This window comes from Leptodactylus fuscus, chromosome 1 (genome assembly GCF_031893055.1).
Source record: "Leptodactylus fuscus isolate aLepFus1 chromosome 1, aLepFus1.hap2, whole genome shotgun sequence".
Classification (NCBI taxonomy): domain Eukaryota; kingdom Metazoa; phylum Chordata; class Amphibia; order Anura; family Leptodactylidae; genus Leptodactylus; species Leptodactylus fuscus.
This window is the reverse complement of record NC_134265.1, coordinates 267,496,573-267,516,645: the sequence shown is the minus strand read 5'-3', so window position 1 is coordinate 267,516,645 and position 20,073 is coordinate 267,496,573. Positions and strand designations below refer to the sequence as shown.

Genomic DNA, 20,073 nt, shown 5'->3' with positions numbered 1-20,073 from the left:
CTTAAACATTTTTATTAGAAAATATGATAAAATATAGGTAATAACCCTTACCAAGAGTGCATCTAGCCCTATGTAGCATAACATATATTAGACAACTCACCTGCTTCCTGGCACAGAGCTGCTAAATCTGCCCCCACATAGCCATGGGCACTGTTGGCTAAATCTGTTAGTTCCTCCTCTTTAAGTTGATGTGGGACCTTGTTGAGAATCCGCTGAAGAATGTCCAGACGCCCATGAGCGTTGGGGACACCAATCTCTATTTCTCTGTCAAAGCGCCCTGGACGACGTAATGCGGGGTCCAATGAATCAGGACGATTGGTTGCAGCCAGAACTAGCAGCTGGCCCTGGCTCTGTTCCTAAACATGGTGCAGTAAAATACAATATCAGGTCTTTCAGATCATATGATTTATATTTAAGAGTAAAGTTGGGAGGAAAAAAAAAATAAAAAGTAGAAGAAAGAAGTTAAAGACTAATTGGAGGATGTAAGTGGGCAGAATATTAGAAAGCAGGAAGATTCATATAGAATTTTGCAGGGAAGTTCTGGTATAATTTGTAATGTCTTCATCTGTATCTCTTCTCATTCTGGGCTTGGTAGACCATTAGGGCTCTCATCAGTGATTGACCAACCCCCCAGTATAAAAGTATATACAGAGATAGCTGTCAATCACTGAGAAGCTCCGCTAACTGGACTCCTGAACCAGGAATTAAAAAGAAAATAAAAATGTACACATTCCATTTTTCCTACAAAACTATGGATCATTCTGCTTGGCTCCATCTGTTCTATAACATGGTGTTCATACTGGGCTGCATGTTGGATTTGACAGATTCACTTTAAAGGGGTTATCCGGGGAAAATAAAGCGTCACTGGTGGCAGGGGAAGTTCTAACAATAAAAATGAAGCTGTAACTGGTGACTTCATTGTGCTGCGCTGGCAACAGGAGCTGGTGAGGAAAAGCAGAGCCGCCACTATAGAACACAGGAGAGAGGAAGAGCGAGTATAACCATAGTTTTATTTCTATAACTTCCCTTGCCACGAGGGAACTTCTAATTTCCTTGGATAACCCCTTTATGGACAGTAAAAGAAACAAGTACTGAAGTACAGATTCTGCCTCAAAATCAGCTCAAAATTCTGCCTGAAACCATCCCCCATTGATTTGTATGGGGGAAGGGGGTAGGGGCAAACACTGTTTTTTGGGGGGGGTTTTTTACACTAGCTGATTTTATTTCAACTAGCTGAAAAGTAATCATCATGCTTGATCTTTAAGAATATTCTGCCTGATAATTCCCACTGAAGTGAATGAGAGACAAAAATACCACTTGGGAGAGTGTGGAATTTTGACAAAGAATTTAGACCTCAAGCTGAATTTTTCAGCTAGGAAAATTCTGCTGCATAAATATACCCTAATACAGTAGAAATGTACCGGTATATAGGTGTGTGTTTCAATTTTCATTTTATTCTCAGGATGTCCTACTGCTGGCACTGCCATGATTGGGATGATCACAGGGCATAGGCTACACTTTTCAAAGATGATCTGTGTAGGCATGTTCTGGCATTATAGTGCTCTTGCAACGATTTTTGGGAAGGCAGTGTTTTTCATTGTTTTGTATTGATTGGTTGTCAAAGGATATGACCATGAATGCAGGAACTTTCTATGGTCTGGCATAGGTTATTAGACAGAAACGGTACATGCATAAAATAATTCAGCATTACATTATCACTGCTGGGTTTCTGACAAACCCCAGACCATGAAAAGTTCTGGCATTCATTGACGTATCCACTGGCAACTGATCACAAAACAAAAGACTGTCTCACTATGATGGTTGGATAAAATCTTGAATTACTTAAATTACACATACACAAAAGTGTTTAACCTTTAATAGGATACAAATTTAAAATAGCTTATGTTCATGGGAAACCCCTTTAATAAAGCCAACAGTCTGCTGGTATTAAGGTCTGCCGGACTTGTTGCTATTTCAATTTTAATTATATTTCTGATTTCCCGTCTTCACCAAGTTTGAAAGTTTAGGTCTTACCGATCCAATCCCATCCATAAGAGTGAGTAATGAAGCTACGACCCTCTTCTCCACTTCATTCTGTGCTCCTTCTCTTTTTGGGCATAGTGAATCAAGTTCATCAATAAAGATAATGGAAGGCAGACTGTAGAAGAAGACAATGGTAAGAACTGACAGTAAACATTATTATATTTACAAATGGATGCAAGAAAATGCTCCATGTACACACTACCAACTAGGTAGAAAAAAAATGTGCCTGCATCAATATGTCCTGAACACAACTAGTAAGTATTTTCATTTTTTTGTAAGCATCTACCACCATAGAGTTCTTGTTAGTAGCCAGGCAATATGAACTTCCATAAACAGCAAAACGGCCCAAGAAATTAGCCTTGTTGGCCTTCTACTTCCTGGGATCTGTCCAGTACACACATACAAGATAATATTTTTATAATAAGTGAGATTAGGAGAAACAACGTATAGCATCAGCTTTTGGGCACATATTGCGCTGGAGGCTGGTGACAGTCATCACCAACAAGTCACCTCTGTCAGCACTTTAGTCTGACTGTCGCTCACATGACCTCTTCTTTTGCTATGCTCATACGAGGTGCGTGTGTCAGTTCATGCCACCTCTTAAAGGGACAGTGCACGTACCCACTATAGATTGCACCTACAGTGTGTGCGTATATAATATACTATATATATATATATATACACACATATACACTGTATACAGGTACATATACATACATATATATATATATATATATATATATATATATATATATATATATATATATATATACATATACACACACACCAAGGACCTGACTTGAATTGACCTTTTGGATTGTTATCTGACTGTGTATGCGAGCTATTCCGTACCCATCCTGATACCATGCTTTGACCTTTGCACCTGTACTGCCAGTCTCTTCTTGACCTCACACAAACTCTTCCAACCTGACTTTTAGCCTGTACTTTAACTACTATCCTTCCTAATCGCTGGTGCTTCACTTGGCCTGCTTATGCAGCTGCTACCAACACTTGGAACACTCCAAGGAGGTAGTCAATACCAGGAAGGCTACCAGGACAACACCCTTAAGTGTGGCCCAGAGGCAAACCAGTTTGGTGGCACAAAGGGTTCACCTCCACTGGCTCTTAGACATATGCTATAACTTATACAGTGGGGCAAAAAAGTATTTAGCCAGTCACCAATAGTGCAAGTTCCACCACTTAAAAAGATGAGAGGCGTCTGTAATTTACAGCATAGGTAGTCCTCAACTATGAGAGACAAAATGAGAAAACAAATCCAGAAAATCACATTGTCTGATTTTGTAAGAATTTATTTGCAAATTATGGTGGAAAATAAGTATTTGGTCACCTACAAACAATCAAGATTTCTGGCTCTCACAGACCTGTAACTTCTTCTTTAAGAGTCTCCTCTTTCCTCCACTCATTACCTGTAGTAATGGCACCTGTTTAGACTTGTTATCAGTATAAAAAGACACCTGTGCACACCCTCAAACAGTCAGACTCCAAACTCCACTATGGTGAAGACCAAAGAGCTGTCAAAGGACACCAGAAACAAAATTGTAGCCCTGCACCAGGCTGGGAAGACTGAATCTGCAATAGGCAACCAGCTTGGATTGAAGAAATCAACTGTGGGAGCAATAATTAGAAAATGGAAGACATACAAGACCACTGATAATCTCCCTCGATCTGGGGCTCCACGCAAAATCTCACCCCGTGGGGTCAAAATGATCACAAGAACGGTGAGCAAAAATCCCACGCGGGGAGACCTAGTGAATGAACTGCAGAGAGCTGGGACCAATGTTACAAAGCCTACCATCAGTAACACACTACGCCGCCAGGGACTCAGATCCTGCAGTGCCAGACGTGTCCCACTGCTTAAGCCAGTACATGTCCGGGCCCGTCTGAAGTTTGCTAGAGAGCGTTTGGATGATCCAGAAGAGTATTGGGAGAATGTCCTATGGTCTGATGAAACCAAACTGGAACTGTTTGGTAGAAACACAACTTTTCGTGTTTGGAGGAAAAAGAATACTGAGTTGCATCCATCAAACACCATACCTACTGTAAAGCATGGGGGTGGAAACATCATGCTTTGGGGCTGTTTCTCTGCAAAGGGGCCAGGATGACTGATCCGGGTACATGAAAGAATGAATGGGGCCCTGTATTGTGAGATTTTGAGTGCAAACCTCCTTCCATCAGCAAGGGCATTGAAGATGAAACGTGGCTGGGTCTTTCAACATGACAATGATCCAAAGCACACCGCCAGGGAAATGAAAGAGTGGCTTTGTAAGAAGCATTTCAAGGTCCTGGAGTGGCCTAGCCAGTCTCCAGATCTCAACCCTATAGAAAACCTTTGGAGGGAGTTGAAAGTCCGTGTTGCCAAGCGACAGCCCCAAAACATCACTGCTCTAGAGGAGATCTGCATGGAGGAATGGGCCAACATACCAACAACAGTGTGTGCCAACCTTGTGAAGACTTACAGAAAACGTTTGACCTCTGTCATTGCCAACAAAGGATATATAACAAAGTATTGAGATGAAATTTTGTTACTGATCAAATACTTATTTTCCACCATAATTTGCAAATAAATTCTTACAAAATCAGACAATGTGATTTTATGGATTTGTTTTCTCATTTTGTCTCTCATAGTTGAGGTCTACCTATGATGTAAATTACAGACGCCTCTCATCTTTTTAAGTGGTGGAACTTGCACTATTGGTGACTGACTAAATACTTTTTTGCCCCACTGTAGCTCTGTGGAACCAGCCAAGAGGCACCACAAAAGAAAAAGAGGCAACCATTTTGTATTCATTTCTGTAATTTTGGATTTATTTCTGTGCAACAGCTGAGCTGACTTTATTGCACAGTCAAGAGTGGCATTGTGCAGAGAAAAAAAATCCAGTCAATGTACTATGACCACAAACTATTCCAATTGTGGTTCAGGTCAATTTTATCTGACCTCTCTCAAAATTATAATCTAATCTCTTGTGGATTTCCACTGATACTTTCCCCTGACATGTGTAATATAATGCTTTGTAAACACCCCCTGGCTTTCTTTGCTCTCCTCTACTGTCTATCATTTACTTGTGTTTTTGTTAGAGGAAAGATATCTGCTTTTTCCCGTGGATCTTTTGTAGTGCAAACAAATCTACAGCAATGGATTTTCCATGTCATATATGTGGTTTAAAAAATAAAGATTCAGACCCCCACACACAAAAAAAAAAAAAAAAAAAAAACCAACACACACAAAGAAAGGTAGACAAAGTTCAAAAAATTTGATTACCGTTGAGAGGCTTCAGCAAATATCTGACGCAGTCGAGCTTCCGACTCTCCGTAAAATCTGCAATGAAAAATAAACTAATCTAAATGCCACATTAATGTTGCCAACTATTTCAGTTTAACAATCTCACTCAGTCATATCAGGACTTGTTTTTGTGTGAAACTGTACTATGCAATAATCTAATTTACCGTATATACTCGAGTATAAGCCGAATTTTTCAGCTCAGTTTTTGTGCTGAAAAAGCCTCCCTCGGCTTATACTCGAGTCAGCAAAAAAAAATTATTTTTTTTTTTTTTTTTTTTTTTTTTTAGGAGGGTGAGTGGTTCTATGTCCAGCCACAATATCAATGTATAGAATCTCGAATAAAATAGTGCAAAAAAAAAAAAAAAAGATTAAAAAAAAATAAAAGTTCTTAATCCCTCCTTTAACTAGAATACACACAAAAGTAGAAAACAACTGTGAAACACATACACATTAGGTATCCCTGTGTCTGACAGTGCCCGGTCTACTGAATATAGGGTATCTGCAGTGCTCCTGTACCGTCGGGAAGGGGTTAATAGGAGCACTGCAGATACCCTATATTCAGCCAGACTGAATTACAAGTGGGGGAAAAAAAAACTCAGTCGTCAAGCTCAAGGAAGGGGCAGACAGACAACCAAAACACCCCCTCCCCTTCCCCAGCATCTACTGCACCCAAAAACTCCAACCATTTTAATTTCTGAAATTTTCCAGTAGCTGCTGCATTTCCCCCCTAAGCTTATACTTGAGTCAATAAGTTTTCCCAGTTTTTTGTGTTAAAATTAGGGGGGTCGGCTTATATTCGGGTCGGCTTATACTCGAGTATATACGGTACTTTTCTGTACAAAAAAAAAAAAAAACACACACACACATTTGCCGTGTAGAAAAAGGACGTTACCTACAATCTTTGGATCGGTACACTCACGTAGTCACCAAATTTTTATACCACGTTTCTGACTTCTGACTGTAAGATGCATTTTTTGCATTATTTTTTTTTAGACAGCACTGAAACAACAAACCTGGGAGCCTGTAATATTCTTCCGACTGTCAGTCTAAAAAACCCTGGACCCTAAGCACTGGTTCCAATGGATGGCAATCCTTAGCGACATAAAGGTGACTGAAAGTTTCTGTAATTCAGATGCATTGGTTGTATTTAAAATGAAAATGTCTACAATCATATAGAATGTTAAATGGATTGTCCAGGATAAAGTGATATTTCTACTCTAATACCATGAAAGGTCTTCTTTAAAGAGGACCTTTCACCATTTTTCCCAAAGGCAGTGTTATATATTGCCGGAAAGCTGACAGTGCGCCGAGTTCAGCGCACTGTCGGCTTTCCCGATCTGTGCCTGGTGTGAAGAGCTTATGGTCCCGTACCGTAGCTCTTCTATGGTCAGAAGGGCGTTTCTGACCATTAGCCAGGAACGTCCTTCTGCCTCGCGGCGCCTATCGCGCTGTGCTGTGGAGCGGGGAGGAACGCCCCCTTACTCTGCTCACACAGCTCGTCCATAGACGAGTATTATCAGGAGCGGGAGGGGGCGTTCCTCCCCGCTCTCACAGCACAGCACTGAACTCAGCGCACTGTCAGCTTTCCGGCAGTATATAACACTGCCTTTGGGAAAAATGGTGAAAGGTCCTCTTTAAATACATTTTAGTAAGCTATTTTATCCCTGGGAGAGAAACTGAGGCTGATTCCTCCCCTGATCCTAAGGTGGAGGAGGAGGAGGGCTGATGTAATTTTTATACTCACCTCTCTTCTACCATTCTTATACTCATCTGAATGGCGTGTTCGTCCAACAAGTATATGTTGGACGAACACATTAGTATGCCCCATAGTGGCCCCTGCACACAGTATTATGCCCAATTGTGGACCACCCATGAACAATTATTATACTCTGGGGTCTTTTCAGGCCCCAGGGTATAATGATCGGAGACCCAGGGGAGGATATAAACTTAAAATACAATGTTACTTACCTCTCCTGGGCTCCAGCACACTCCCTGCTGAAGTCGGCCATCTCCAATGATGGTCCAAACATCACTGGGCTTGAGTTGTGATGCAAAAGGCAGAGTCTACTGAAGACAGAATAGAAGCACTGGAGAGCCTAGCTGTCATGGGATCCACCGCAGGGGGCTCTAAATAATAGGAAGGGACACATGGGGCGGTAGACTGATAATATCTCAGGACAGGCCGGTTATCGCTCACTAGTTACTGAAATATAAGTAGCATGTGCTAACCGATTGCGCCAGTGGAGCAACATACTTCCTTTACCTTGGATGTTTCTCATTGCCATCCAGGGGGAGCTAGAGACATGTGACACAGCATGGCCTGGCAGAACTGCCCCAGAGCTCACCTTCCAATTGGAGACACACAGATCAGGGGAGGGAAGGGACGTCCGGCTTCCAGTAGAAGATAGAGGATGTCCAGGAAGAAGCCATTGTGCCCTCAAGATGTGATCAAACACTCAATAGTGGAAGGAGATGTCCAGGTCCTCAGATATCTGTAGAATATCTCTACCACATGGATGAGTTCCTGCGTAGCAGCAGATATAGATGAGCCTAGCTGATGTTCCAGTTCGGAATCAGAAGCAGACCAAGCGGGGGAGGCAGAGATCCACCTGATGGAGTGGAGCCACAAGCTGAGGCCCTATCTGGGGAGTGCCCAGAGGAAGGGGTGAAGGACCGTGAACTGTAGGAAGACTTCCTGGTTCTTTTGTAGGGGCTCCAGGAGCTAGGAAGGGAACTATGAGGGTGTCCAAGGAGATCCCTAGGGACACCATGGCAAAGGTGAGAAAGGCCATACAATCCAGGATAAATGAACCGAAGAGGGGCCAGGAGGATCCTGACTGGGTGAGGCGGAAGGCAAAGAGAGCGGATATGCTTAGGCTGTCCGCACGACAATTGATTTTGATACAGCAGGAACACGTATAAAAACGTGAAAAAACCAGAGGGGTCGGAGGGCAAGTTGGTTCTTAACAGAAGGACAAAGCAGAGGGGACCCAGGGAAATTAGGGGTAATCCAGGGGTTTAGCCTAACCTGTCCACAGGATATGGCCGCTTGCCAACTGCTGCATAGATGGCGACACAGAGGGCTCCGCAGGTGCAATGTCTCCCAGGGAGCTGAGAGGAGAATCAGAGCCTGTTCCAGAAAGTCAAAAAGGCAAGAAATAAATAAAAAGAGCAAAAAAGATCCCCCTGGAAATACAGGGCTACTGGCTATTGGGCAGGCTGGATAGCTTGCCAGGACAACACCCTGGCCAATGGAAGGCCCCAGGCACAGTCTGGAGACTAAAAAAGCCCAGGAAAGGGGCAGGCCTAGTTGCGGCCTAGTACCCAACCAGGCACCCTCAGCAGGGAGTTCTGTCCAGAAACACTGGAAGGCCAGATGGAGGCCAGGAAAAGGTACCGGGGGACCAGGAAAGGGGGGTCAGCACACCAAGTGGGGACCGCTCATTAGGAGCAACCAGAAGGCCCAAAAGAGCCACAGAATAAAATGGGGCTTATTAACCAAAAATTAAGGTGCAGCTCTGGGGGTCCCAGGGATGCTCCCCTAAACAGGACCCATGCTATTTTACCCCTGGGAGAGAAACTGAGGCTGGAGAGGGGGGATCCTATGGTGGAGGAGGAGGAGGGCTGATGTAATTTTCATACTCACCTGTCTTCTACCATTCTTATACTCATATGAATGGCGTGTTCAAGCGCTGAAGGGTCACCCCTTGGTAGATCTCGCACGTGGGAGTGGGGGCCACCGGTAATCCGGCCGCCAATGCAGCAAGTGATGAGTGGGGACTGGGTGACTGACGAGTTGCTCAGAAGAGCACTGCGCTTGCTGGGGAGGGGGGGGGTGCTTGTGGGGGACGACAACTAGTTTGACCCCCCCTGCACCTTAAAGAATAAGAAAAACGAAAGACTTGAGTCAGGTCGTGTCTGCCTCCTATGGACACTAGGTTCACACTGAATTCATGCACAGTGCTGTGGCAGGATATAGCCTGCAGGTGGAGCTGGCAGCTTTTCTTTTGCCTTGTGTATGTCTCTTATTGACCAGGGTCTATACCCCATGGTGCTGTGGCCCCCAGTGAAATAAGCGAGAAAAGACATTTATCACTTATCCTGTGGACAAGCAATAAAAGTCCAAATTGGTAAAATCCCTTTAAGAAACTACAGACCCAAGGTACTCTTTAAACTTATTATAAAAGTGAAGCATACAGAACTTAATTTTTCTCTTACAGTTAATAAAATCTTCAAGTTTATGAAATTTTTATAACCTTTTTTTGCAATGTTCTAATAACTACAAACATTTGGGACTTTGCTCTAATTTCCTGTTGGGCTGGATATCAAATTATTGAAAACATTCCTGGGCGAGTATGAAAGCCTCCGCAGAGAAGCTTTCCTGTTACAATAATCAGACTATTGCTATCTGTTTACAATTTAGTCACACTATGACATATTACTCTACCAAACAGGGAATTAGCTGTACGTTCTGAGCGGCTACAAAACAGACATAGATATGTAACATAACAAGAACGCCTGACAGTAGAGGTTTAAAAAGCACCTCTCACATACAAGGGAAAGTGCATTAACCAATTCATGACTGCAACATATACAATCTTCATTAAAAAAAAAAAGAAATACAAAAAAAAACCCAATGAAACAGCATTGAAAAAAAACTTTCTTAGCAGTAGCAACTTAACCAATTGCAGAGACAAACATAACATATACATTGAGGGAATGTACTAAAATATGCATGTGGTGTATATTTGGCATACAGCCCTTTGTGGCAAAAATGTGCCATTTTCTCCATTTTCAGACCTGCTCGACACTTTTTAGAAAAATGGGCAGAACAGGATGGGGATAAAGATGGGTCGGGACAGGGATGCCTTGTTTGAAATATGGCAGTGCTACGGTATCAGCACCGATAGCTCTTCACCGAGGGCATAGAGTGGGAAATCCAATAGTGTGCTGAATTCAGCGCACTGTCGGCTTTCTAGCGGTGTATTAAACTGCATGTGCCCCAGGTGATGAAAGGTCCTCTTTAAGCCTATATATGGTAACTATGGGGTCACTGTTATTGGTAATGACCCACTGAAAAATTTGCCATAATTTTTTAACACACAGTGAACGTCATAATGAAACAAAAATAACAAAATTTACAGTTTTTTCCACACAATCACAACAAAAATGACAAAATCTAAACAAAACAATATGTACCCCACAATGGTGCTACCTAACAATGCAGCTTGTTTGATTACATAGTTAGAAAATGTAATATCTCGCAGTTTTGTAATTTTTCCTGCACTCCCTAATTGTACTATGCACATATTTTCCTGGAGGGGGTGAACGAAAAAAGGCTGTAAACAGATCTCCATAAGAGTTTATTTTCATTCAAATTGTGTTTAGCTCTATGTTTAGTACTTTGAGTACAAAGGAGATGGATATAAGGGAGGGACAGGCTCGGAACAGCTTATTAACACACGAACATCCAAACAGTAAGCATCTACCCTTTATAAAATCCTATACCCTATAGCACTGAAATTGCTACCCAATATACAAACCATAAGTAGAGTAAAATTTAACTTATAAATTCTGATCTTCATAAGAATATATTTTTGTATTTCTGAAAATCAACCAATCCGAAATTCCAAACATGCACAAGCCGGACATTTGCTTACTGTATGTCAAACACTGGCTCATCTCTGCAAATCAGAAAGCCAAGAAAGATGGTCAACTTACTTGCTCATTATTTCTGGTCCATTGATAACGGAAACATAAGCACCAACTTCATTGGAAATTGCTCGTGCTATCAGTGTTTTGCCTGTCCCTGGAGGCCCATATAGTAATACTCCACGTGGAGGAGGAATTCCTGCAAGTTACAAATGAAAAGTTCAATGAACACTTCTCATTGAAGTTGTCAAAGAGAGCTTACCACAACAAAATTGCTTCTAAACTATTAATCTGCTTGTGGGGCCTGTTAGTGAGGTCGTGAACATACCATTTTGGGTTCTAAGTGCAATACTGCACCCAAGAAAATATATTTTTAAACCTTATGCAATTGACATGACATTGACGCATCTGAAGCATGGTTTTGTTAGTTGGAGCACCCATGTATTCCTGTGGACTCTGCACATTAACACCTGTCAATCTTTATTCTAGAGGCACCGCTAGATGATGATCACAATAGAAAATGGGTGCTATAGCAAATACAGCCACACTATGAGTGCACAAAACAGTGAATTTGAAAAACGATAAAAAACAGCAAGACTGCAAAACGGCAAGAAAAGGTAGAGTTTAGGAGGTGGTATATTATTAAAGGGGTTTTCCATCATTAGAAAAATATGGCTGCTTTGTTCCAGAATCACCACACCTGTCCATGGCTGTGTCTCAGCTCACCTGTGGACAGGTGCAATATTCTTTTTCGAAAAGCAGCCATGATCCTGTAATCCTAAACAACCTCCTTGTTGTGTACCTTACTGTAAATGATGTGGATCCACTGGATTGCTACAGGTTAAACGCGGTCTAAGGGAGGAAGCGGAGTCTAAGGGTTTAGATGGGCAGGAAAAAAAAACAAAACATTGTACCAGAGAAACAGATGATGAACATGGTCAGGAACGAAAGGGAAAGAGCAGGGCCAGTTATATCATAGATATAATGGCTACTGGTTGCTGACTGTGGGGCACATACATACATTTAGCCGATGCTGGCTCTACAAGAAGTCAAGAGTTAGTACACATACACATAAGGAGTCATAGGCAGAAGGGCCATAGCAATGAGCAGGACATTGGGCATAGACACTTCTAGCAAGGGAGCACAGGATGCCAGGCATGGGGGGGCTAGAAATAGAGGATGGCAAAATACAACATAACATTGCTTTAAAGAACAAATGCTTTATAATGACATGGGTTATTTTTAAAGATATTTCAATATAGCCATAGAGACAGTAGCTTTAGGATTTGTTTATTCTTATGTCAACTTACCAAAGGCCTTAAACAATCCAGGCTGCTTCAATGGTAACTCTATTGTTTCCCTGATTTCCTCCAACTGGCTCTGTAAACCACCAATCATCTCATAAGTAACTTTGTTTTTTGTGTCGCCTTCTGTTTCTGAAAGTACCTTAGGACTTTTGCAGTTAATTTGAGTTAGAGAAGAAATATAATAAAATATATCTGTATTACATCTAACTCCTTCTTTCTTATGTGGAAACACTAGAGAACGGTCATCACTGGTACCAGATACAACACAGATAGGACTTTGAGAAGTCTCTTGGCAAGACTCTCCTATGCTGTGATCCTGCAACAAGGCCTCAGCATGTGAAGAAGGGAGGGAAGACTTGCTTTCTTCAGGTTTGCTTGGTGTACTAGTAACAGCTAAATGTTGTCGGTCCTCAATATCTAGCAAGCTAAGCTGTAATGATAGGTCCAAACTGCTAGAGTCCACATTGGTGTTGTCAGTAGTTTCATGTACATTACTGTCAATAGGTTCTTGCTCGCCAACAGGTCCTTTTATGTGGGTCACCTGCAGACTACATGATCTCCCATAGAAAGTCAGGTTGATGAGGTTTCCAGGTAAAACTATTTTGCCATCTAAAATTTGGTACAAAAATACAGAATTAATATACTTTTCCACAGAAAAAAAATACTTAATTGTGCTCCTACTGCCTAAATATGATCATTAACTGCATTTTTTTTTCTTTTTCCTGTGAGTAGAGCAATTGTGCAGCTCTGTCATGTTTGACAATCTTGCAGCTAGGGACACATCACCTAACAACCAGACCATCGAATGAGAGCACATATCTAACAAACAAGTCTGCACAATTTTAGGCATCCCACCAATGAGCTATAGAGCTTGGTAAATGCTCCATCCTCTTCATTGTTACACTGGTCTGTCTAAAAGCATGTCAACTACTCAGCAGGGCAGTTTCATCCCATATAAGTGAATTCCCCCAAATGGTCTGAAATTGATGGCCTATGTCGTCAAGACCATCAATATTGTTATAAAATGCTATAGCAGCATGTATTTCACCATCTTCTAGAAATGTTTAAATAAAATATTAAAACATACCAAAATAAATAAACCCATAGATCTTCTTCAAATACTGCATTAGATCAATCCGATCATATAAATCCAATAGCTTACCTTTTATTTCATTTGACTTGAGTATATGGGAAGTAACACCTTATCTGTTCATTATATGACGTATATAGGTGCATCCCAATTAAAATGTCATCAAAAAGTTAAAATCTTTTTAGTAATTCAATTGAAAAAGTGAAACACATTTTATATTGAGTCATTACAAACAGAGTGAACTTTTTTAAGTGTTTATTTCTGTTAATGTTGAGGATTATGGCTTACAGCCAAGTAAACCCCAAAATTCAATATCTCAGAAAATTGGAATAATTAACCCAAAACAGCTGTAAAGGCTTCCTAAGCGTTTAAAAAGGTCCCTTAGTCTGGTTCAGTAGGTGACAATCATGGGGAACACTGCTGACTTGACAGATGTCCAGAAGGTAGTCACTGACACACTACACAAGGAGGGTAAGACACAAAAGGTCCATGCTAAAGAAGCTGGCTGTTCACAGAGTGCTGTATCAAAGTTGAGTGGAAGGAAAAAGAGTGGTAGAAGAAGGTGCACAAGCAACCGGGATAAACGCAGCCTTGATAGGATTGTTAAGTAAAGGCCATTCAAAAATTTGGGGAAGATTCACAAGGAGTGGACTGTTGCTGGAGTGAATGCTTCCTCTGCCGACAATCTTTTTGAAGATGGAATTTTCATTTTCCAACAGGAATGGGCACCTGTCCACACTGCCAAAAGTACCAATACCTGGTGTAATAACCACAGTATCACTGTGCTTGATTGGCCAGCAAACTCACCTGACCTTAACCCCATAGAGAAACTATGGGGTATTGTCAAGAGGAAGATGAGAGATCCCAGACCCAATAATGCAGATGAGCTGAAGACTGCTACCATACAACTTGGGCTTCCATAATACCTCTCAGTGACACAGGCTGATCGCCTCCACGCCACATTGCCGCATTGATGCCGTCATTCATGCAAAAGGAGCCCCCACCAAGTATTGAGGGCATTTACTAGACAGACTTTTCATTTGGCCAACATTTCTGTGTTAAATACTTTTTTTTTTTTTTTTTTTTTTTTTTTTTTTTACAGTTGGTCTTATATAATATTCTAATTTTCTAAGACAATGACTGTTGGGTTTTCCTTGGCTGTAAGCCATAGTCATCAACATTAACAGAAATAAACACTTGAAAAAGTTCACTCATTCTCTAAAGTTTGGCTTTTGCAGCCTGCATGTGTTCTAATACATTGAAGGCGGTTCAATTCTATAGTGAGGTTTCACTATGAAAGGGACAGAGCAAGCTGCAATGTGGGAGACGACATGCGGGATACAGAAGACAAATGGTTGAGATTTTACAAGAATCCCTTTTCTCTCCCCATCACATAATACATGTAATTCATTACAATAAAAATGACAACACCGTTTCCATAGCCTTTAATATTTAGATAATTACCAAATACTAAGGGCCCCTGAATTAACAAAACCCTAATTTATGCATTGGATCAGTAATATGTGGCTTACATAATAATGCCATGTTTACACTACGGTACAGAAAACTTAAATGTAAGAAATTGAAAAAAAAAAAAATACAAAGAACTTTTACCCATGAGCCTCAGCAGAAAAGAAGACAGCTCTTCAACATTGATGGCACTGGCATCCTTCTCCCTGTGATGATAAATGGAAACAAGGCAGCTGGGTGAATAAAGGCTCCTCACATGTAATATGTGCTGGCACAGGGGGCTTCCAGATGTTACTACTTAAGGTTTATCAATCTTTGCAGTAATAAGCATAACCCAATTCTGTATGGCATACGTACTTGTCCAGAAGCCCTCTTAACAGGGAACCTGTGTTTCACGTAGAACAAATAGTATCACATAAAGGAATTCATTCAGACAAGACCATTCCTCCACTGTGCATCTGGAGCCAAGTAAACATACTACACTAAGAGGTATGTATGAGGGTATTACTGTATATTAATGCCTGCTGAATGATCCCCTCTCTCTGCAGAAAGATTTGGTGAAAAATATAGGATACAAATATTTTTACTTTTGTGGATTAATGATTATGTACATGCCAATGGATATTAAAATAGACATGTACGTAAATATATTGTAGATGTATATATTAGTGATGACTGTCTCCTTTCTTCTGGAAGCTTGACTGAAATAGAACAGCGTGTGCTCTTGGGGGGATTTTTTTTTAATAAATAAAGCTGTTTAGAATTTTTAAAAAAAAATATCGCTTTGTAAAATAAAACTTTGTGTTCCACTTTGTAAACCATGAAAGTGATTGCTTAAAGAGGATCTTTCACCACCCAAGCCTGCTAAGTTTTCTGCACTATGTTATAGGCGCTGATGCACGGACTCTGAGGCACTTAGAATTTTCTCTCTAGCCCCCCTCGTTGCAGAGTTCTGAGCCCCGTTATTTCTGGCGCCTTGTATGTTAATGAAACCCTTCACTGTCAGAGGGGCATTTCTGATAGTGAAGGAGGCAGCGACGTCATTCTGACACTGTCCAGTTAGCAGAGAACAGTGTCAGAGCAGCTTCATCACGAGATAACGCAATCCCCACTTCACAGGACTGCAAAGAAGACCCGGAGGAGCGATCCAGGGAGAGGTCTGAAGCGGGTAATGCTCATTGTATAGGGGGCTAGCCCTAGGTCCCCAGGGTCTACTGGGCACTTAAGCTCATTGCTTAGGGGTTTCTATACTTACCAGGAGCGAAGTCACTTAAGTTCTCCTTCGTTCACTTCAGAACTCTCCCTGGATCGCTCTTCCAGGTCCGTGTAAAGCTGTGCGAATGTCACCTTGTATAACAGTGTCATCCACAGCGCCTTGCCTCTTTAAAGCTGACATACAGCAGTGAAGAAAAATGGCTGATACTGTGGCTGAGCTATGTAACTAATTCTCTTGCGTGTGGTACTGTGTGCAGAGCTGTGTATCTAATCCTCCGGCATGTGGTACTGTGTGCAGAGGCACGTATCTAATCCTCCGGTATTTGGTACTGCATGCAGAGGCGCTTATCTAATCCTCTGGCGTGTGGTAATGTATGCAGAGGTGTGCATCTAATCCTCTGGCATTTGGTACTGTGTGCTGAAGCACATATCTAATCCTCCAGCGTGTGGAACTGTGTGCTGACACACGTAGCTAATCCTCCAGTGTGTGGTATTGTGTACAGACGCGTGTATTTAATCCTCCGAGGTGTGGTACTGAGTGCTGACGCGTGTATCTATTCCTCCGGCGTGTGGAACTATGTGCTGTAGTGCGTATCTATTCCTCCAGCGTGAGGAACTGTGTGCTGACACGTGTATCTAATCCTCCGGTGTGTGGTACTGTGTGCAGACACGCAAATCTAATCCTCCCGCATGTGGTACTGTCTGCTGACACGCATGTCTAATCCTCCGACGTGTGGAACTGTGTGAAGACGCGTGTATCTAATCTTCCGGCGTGTGGAACTGTGTGCAGACGTTCATATCTAATCCTCTGGCGTGAGGTACCATGTGCTGAGCCATGTATCTAATCCTCTGATGCGTGTATCTCAGTTTGGATATCAATGTTGGATTGCGCATTTGGAGTAACTGTGTGTATTGCAGTTGGAATATTAGTGAAAGACTTGCAGGTTTTTATTGGCTAATGAGGGTCATTGTTTTGGGAATACTGCATCTCCAGAACGGTATGTCCGAATGAGTTGAGGTCTCATCTTAAACCTTCCTGGACACCTGAAGTATCTGTGTGCCAAGTTTGGTGAAGATTGGTCCAATCGTTTGGTCGCACATAAAGAACAAACAAACTCATTTTTATAATATAGAGAGACTAGCAGGAGGACTCACCTTCGTACGGGTATATTTAATTTTTTGTTTCTGTAGTGGCCCCATAAGAATAAGAATTGCCCAGTTTTGCACCAGTGTATTTTGTATGTCGTTTGTGTATGTGTCCATAAGCGTCACGTGATCATGTGTATCTCAGTTTGGATATCAGTGAAGAACCTGCGATCAGTTGTTATGGAGACATGGAGTAAAGCTGTGTGAATGTGATCTTGTGTAACAGTGTCATCCACAACATCCTGCCACTTTAAAGCTGATATATAGCAGTGAAGAAAAATGGCTGGGTTGCTTTGGAAATCTGGAGTAAAGCTCTGATGTGTGGTACTGTGTGGTGAGGTGCATATCTAATCCTCTGGCGTGTGGTACTGTGTGCTGATGCGCGCATCTAATCCTCTGATACGTGTATCTCAGTTTGGATATCAGTGTTGGATTGTGCATGTGGAGTGACCGTGTGCAGTTGGAATATGAGTGAAAGACTTGCATATTTGTATTGGCTAATGCCAATATCATTGTTTTGGGAATACTGTATCTCAGGAACGATACGTCCGAGAAAGTTGAGGCCTGGTCTTAAACCTTCCCGGACACCTGAAGTATCTGTGTGCCAAATTTGATGAAGATCGGTGCAGATTATATATACACACAAAGTGCCTTGCGAAAGTATTCGGCCCCCTTGAACTTTTCAACCTTTTGTCACATTTCAAGCTTCAAACATAAAAATATAAAATTTTAATTTGGGGGGGGGGAAGAATCAACAAGTGGGACACAATTGTGAAGTGGAAAGAAATTTATTGGATATTTTAGACTTTAACAAATGAAAAACTGCAAAGTGGGACGTGCAATATTATTCGGCCCCCTTGCGTTAATACTTCATAGCGCCGCCTTTTGCTGTGATTACAGCTGCAAGTCGCTTGGGGTATGTCTCTATCAGCTTTGTACATCGAAGACTGAAATTCTTGCTCTTTCTTCCTTGCAAAACAGCTTTAGCTCAGTGAGGTTGGATGGAGAGCGTTTGTCAACAGCAGTTTTCAGCTCTTTCCACAGATTCTCGATTGGATCCAGGTCTGGACTTTGACTTGGCCTTTCTAACACCTGGATACATTTATTTGTGAACCATTCCATTGTAGATTTTGCTTTATGTTTTGGGTCATTGTCTTGTTGGAAAATAAATCTCCGTCCCAGTGTCAGGTCTTTTGCAGACTCCAACAGGTTTTCTTCCAGAATGGTCCTGCATTTGGCTCCATCCATCTCCCATCAATTTTAACCATCTTCCCTGTCCGTGCTGAAGAAAACCAGGCCCAAACCATGATGCTGTCGCCACCATGTTTGACAGTGGGAATGGTGTGTTCAGGGTGATGAACTGTGTTATTTTTACGCCAAACATATCGTTTTGCATTGTGGCCAAAAAGTTTGATTTTGGTTTCATCTGACCAGAGCACCTTCTTCCACATGTTTGGTGTCTCCCATGTGGCTTGTGGCAAACTTTAAACAAGACATTTTGTGGATATCTCTGAGAAATGGCTTTCTTCTTGTCACTCTTCCATAAAGGCCAGATTTGTACAGTGTACGACTGATTGTTGTCCTATGGACAGACTCTCCTACCTCAGCTGTAGATCTCTGCAGTTCATCCAGAGTGATCATGGGCCTCTTGGCTGCATCTCTGATCAGTCTTCTCCTGGTTTGAGATGAAAGTTTAGAGGGACAGCCGGGTCTTGGTAGATTTGCAGTGATCTGATACTCCTCCCATTTCAATATGATTGCTTGCATAGCTCTCCTTGGGATGTTTAAAGCTTGGGAAAAAAATTTTGTATCTGTATCCACATCTAGCTTTAAACTTCTCCACAATAGTATCTCGGACCTGCCTTGTGTGTTCCTTGGTCTTCATGATGCTCTCTGCGCTTTAAGCAGAACCCTGAGACTATCACACAGCAGGTGCATTTATACGGAGACTTTATTACACACAGGTGGATTCTATTTATCATCATCAGTCATTTAGGACAACAGTGGATCATTCAGAGACCCTCACTGAACTGAATGGAGCGAGTTTGCTGCACTGAAAGTAAAAGGGCCAAATAATTTTGCACGCCCCACTTTTCAGTTTTTTTATTTGTTAAAAAAGTTTAAAATATCCAATAAATATCACTCCACTTCACAATTGTGTCCCACATGTTGTTGATTCTTTCCCAAAAAATTAATTTGATACCATTATGTTTGAAGGGGGCCGAATACCTTCGCAAGGCACTGTGTGTAATATGTGATATATATATATATATATATATATATATATATATATATATATATATATATATATATATCTATACATATACACGAGTATATGTATATATATATATATATATCATACACATGGGATTTATATACATCATACACATGAGACTTATATGATGCAGGAGCCCTGTCCACTGTATAGCAGAGGTTCCAAGGAATTGCAGTGCTGATTATTTTACTTAAATAAAAGCAGCCAGCAGCCGCTCTCCATCCACTGCTGCAGCTTCTGGTGCCTGGAGCATACTGGAACTGCTGCTCTCTGTGGGGTCCAGGAGCCAAACCCCCCTAAAATAACATGCTAGTAACCTATCCTTTGGAGCTGAAAATCCAAACGAAAATAATCAATCACAACTGACAAATCTGCTACACTGATCACAAATTTTATTGGTCATGTTATTTTTCAGATAACTATTATCATGTAAGAAAAATACATGTGGGGTCATCCAAATATATAATATTTCACATGATATAAGCAATCTTCCATCCAATAAGTCATTATATAGACGGAAATATGTTCCATTATTCACTCTTTCCCCAATGTGTATTGTGTTAAAATAGGAACA

General features: G+C 41.5%; 1 protein-coding gene across 1 annotated transcript in view; it reads right to left on the bottom strand.

Moving 5' to 3' along the window:
* AFG2A (AAA ATPase AFG2A) overlaps positions 1 to 20,073 on the bottom strand; it is a 262,459-nt gene that overhangs the window by 228,550 nt on the left and 13,836 nt on the right. The window contains exons 4-9 of the mRNA XM_075287104.1: positions 15,008 to 15,069; positions 12,307 to 12,912; positions 11,066 to 11,195; positions 5,324 to 5,380; positions 2,035 to 2,158; positions 101 to 356 (exon numbers count right to left, since the gene is read on the bottom strand). Coding sequence (XP_075143205.1) covers positions 101 to 356; positions 2,035 to 2,158; positions 5,324 to 5,380; positions 11,066 to 11,195; positions 12,307 to 12,912; positions 15,008 to 15,069 — 1,235 coding nt within the window. The remainder of the gene's footprint in view (positions 1 to 100; positions 357 to 2,034; positions 2,159 to 5,323; positions 5,381 to 11,065; positions 11,196 to 12,306; positions 12,913 to 15,007; positions 15,070 to 20,073) is intronic.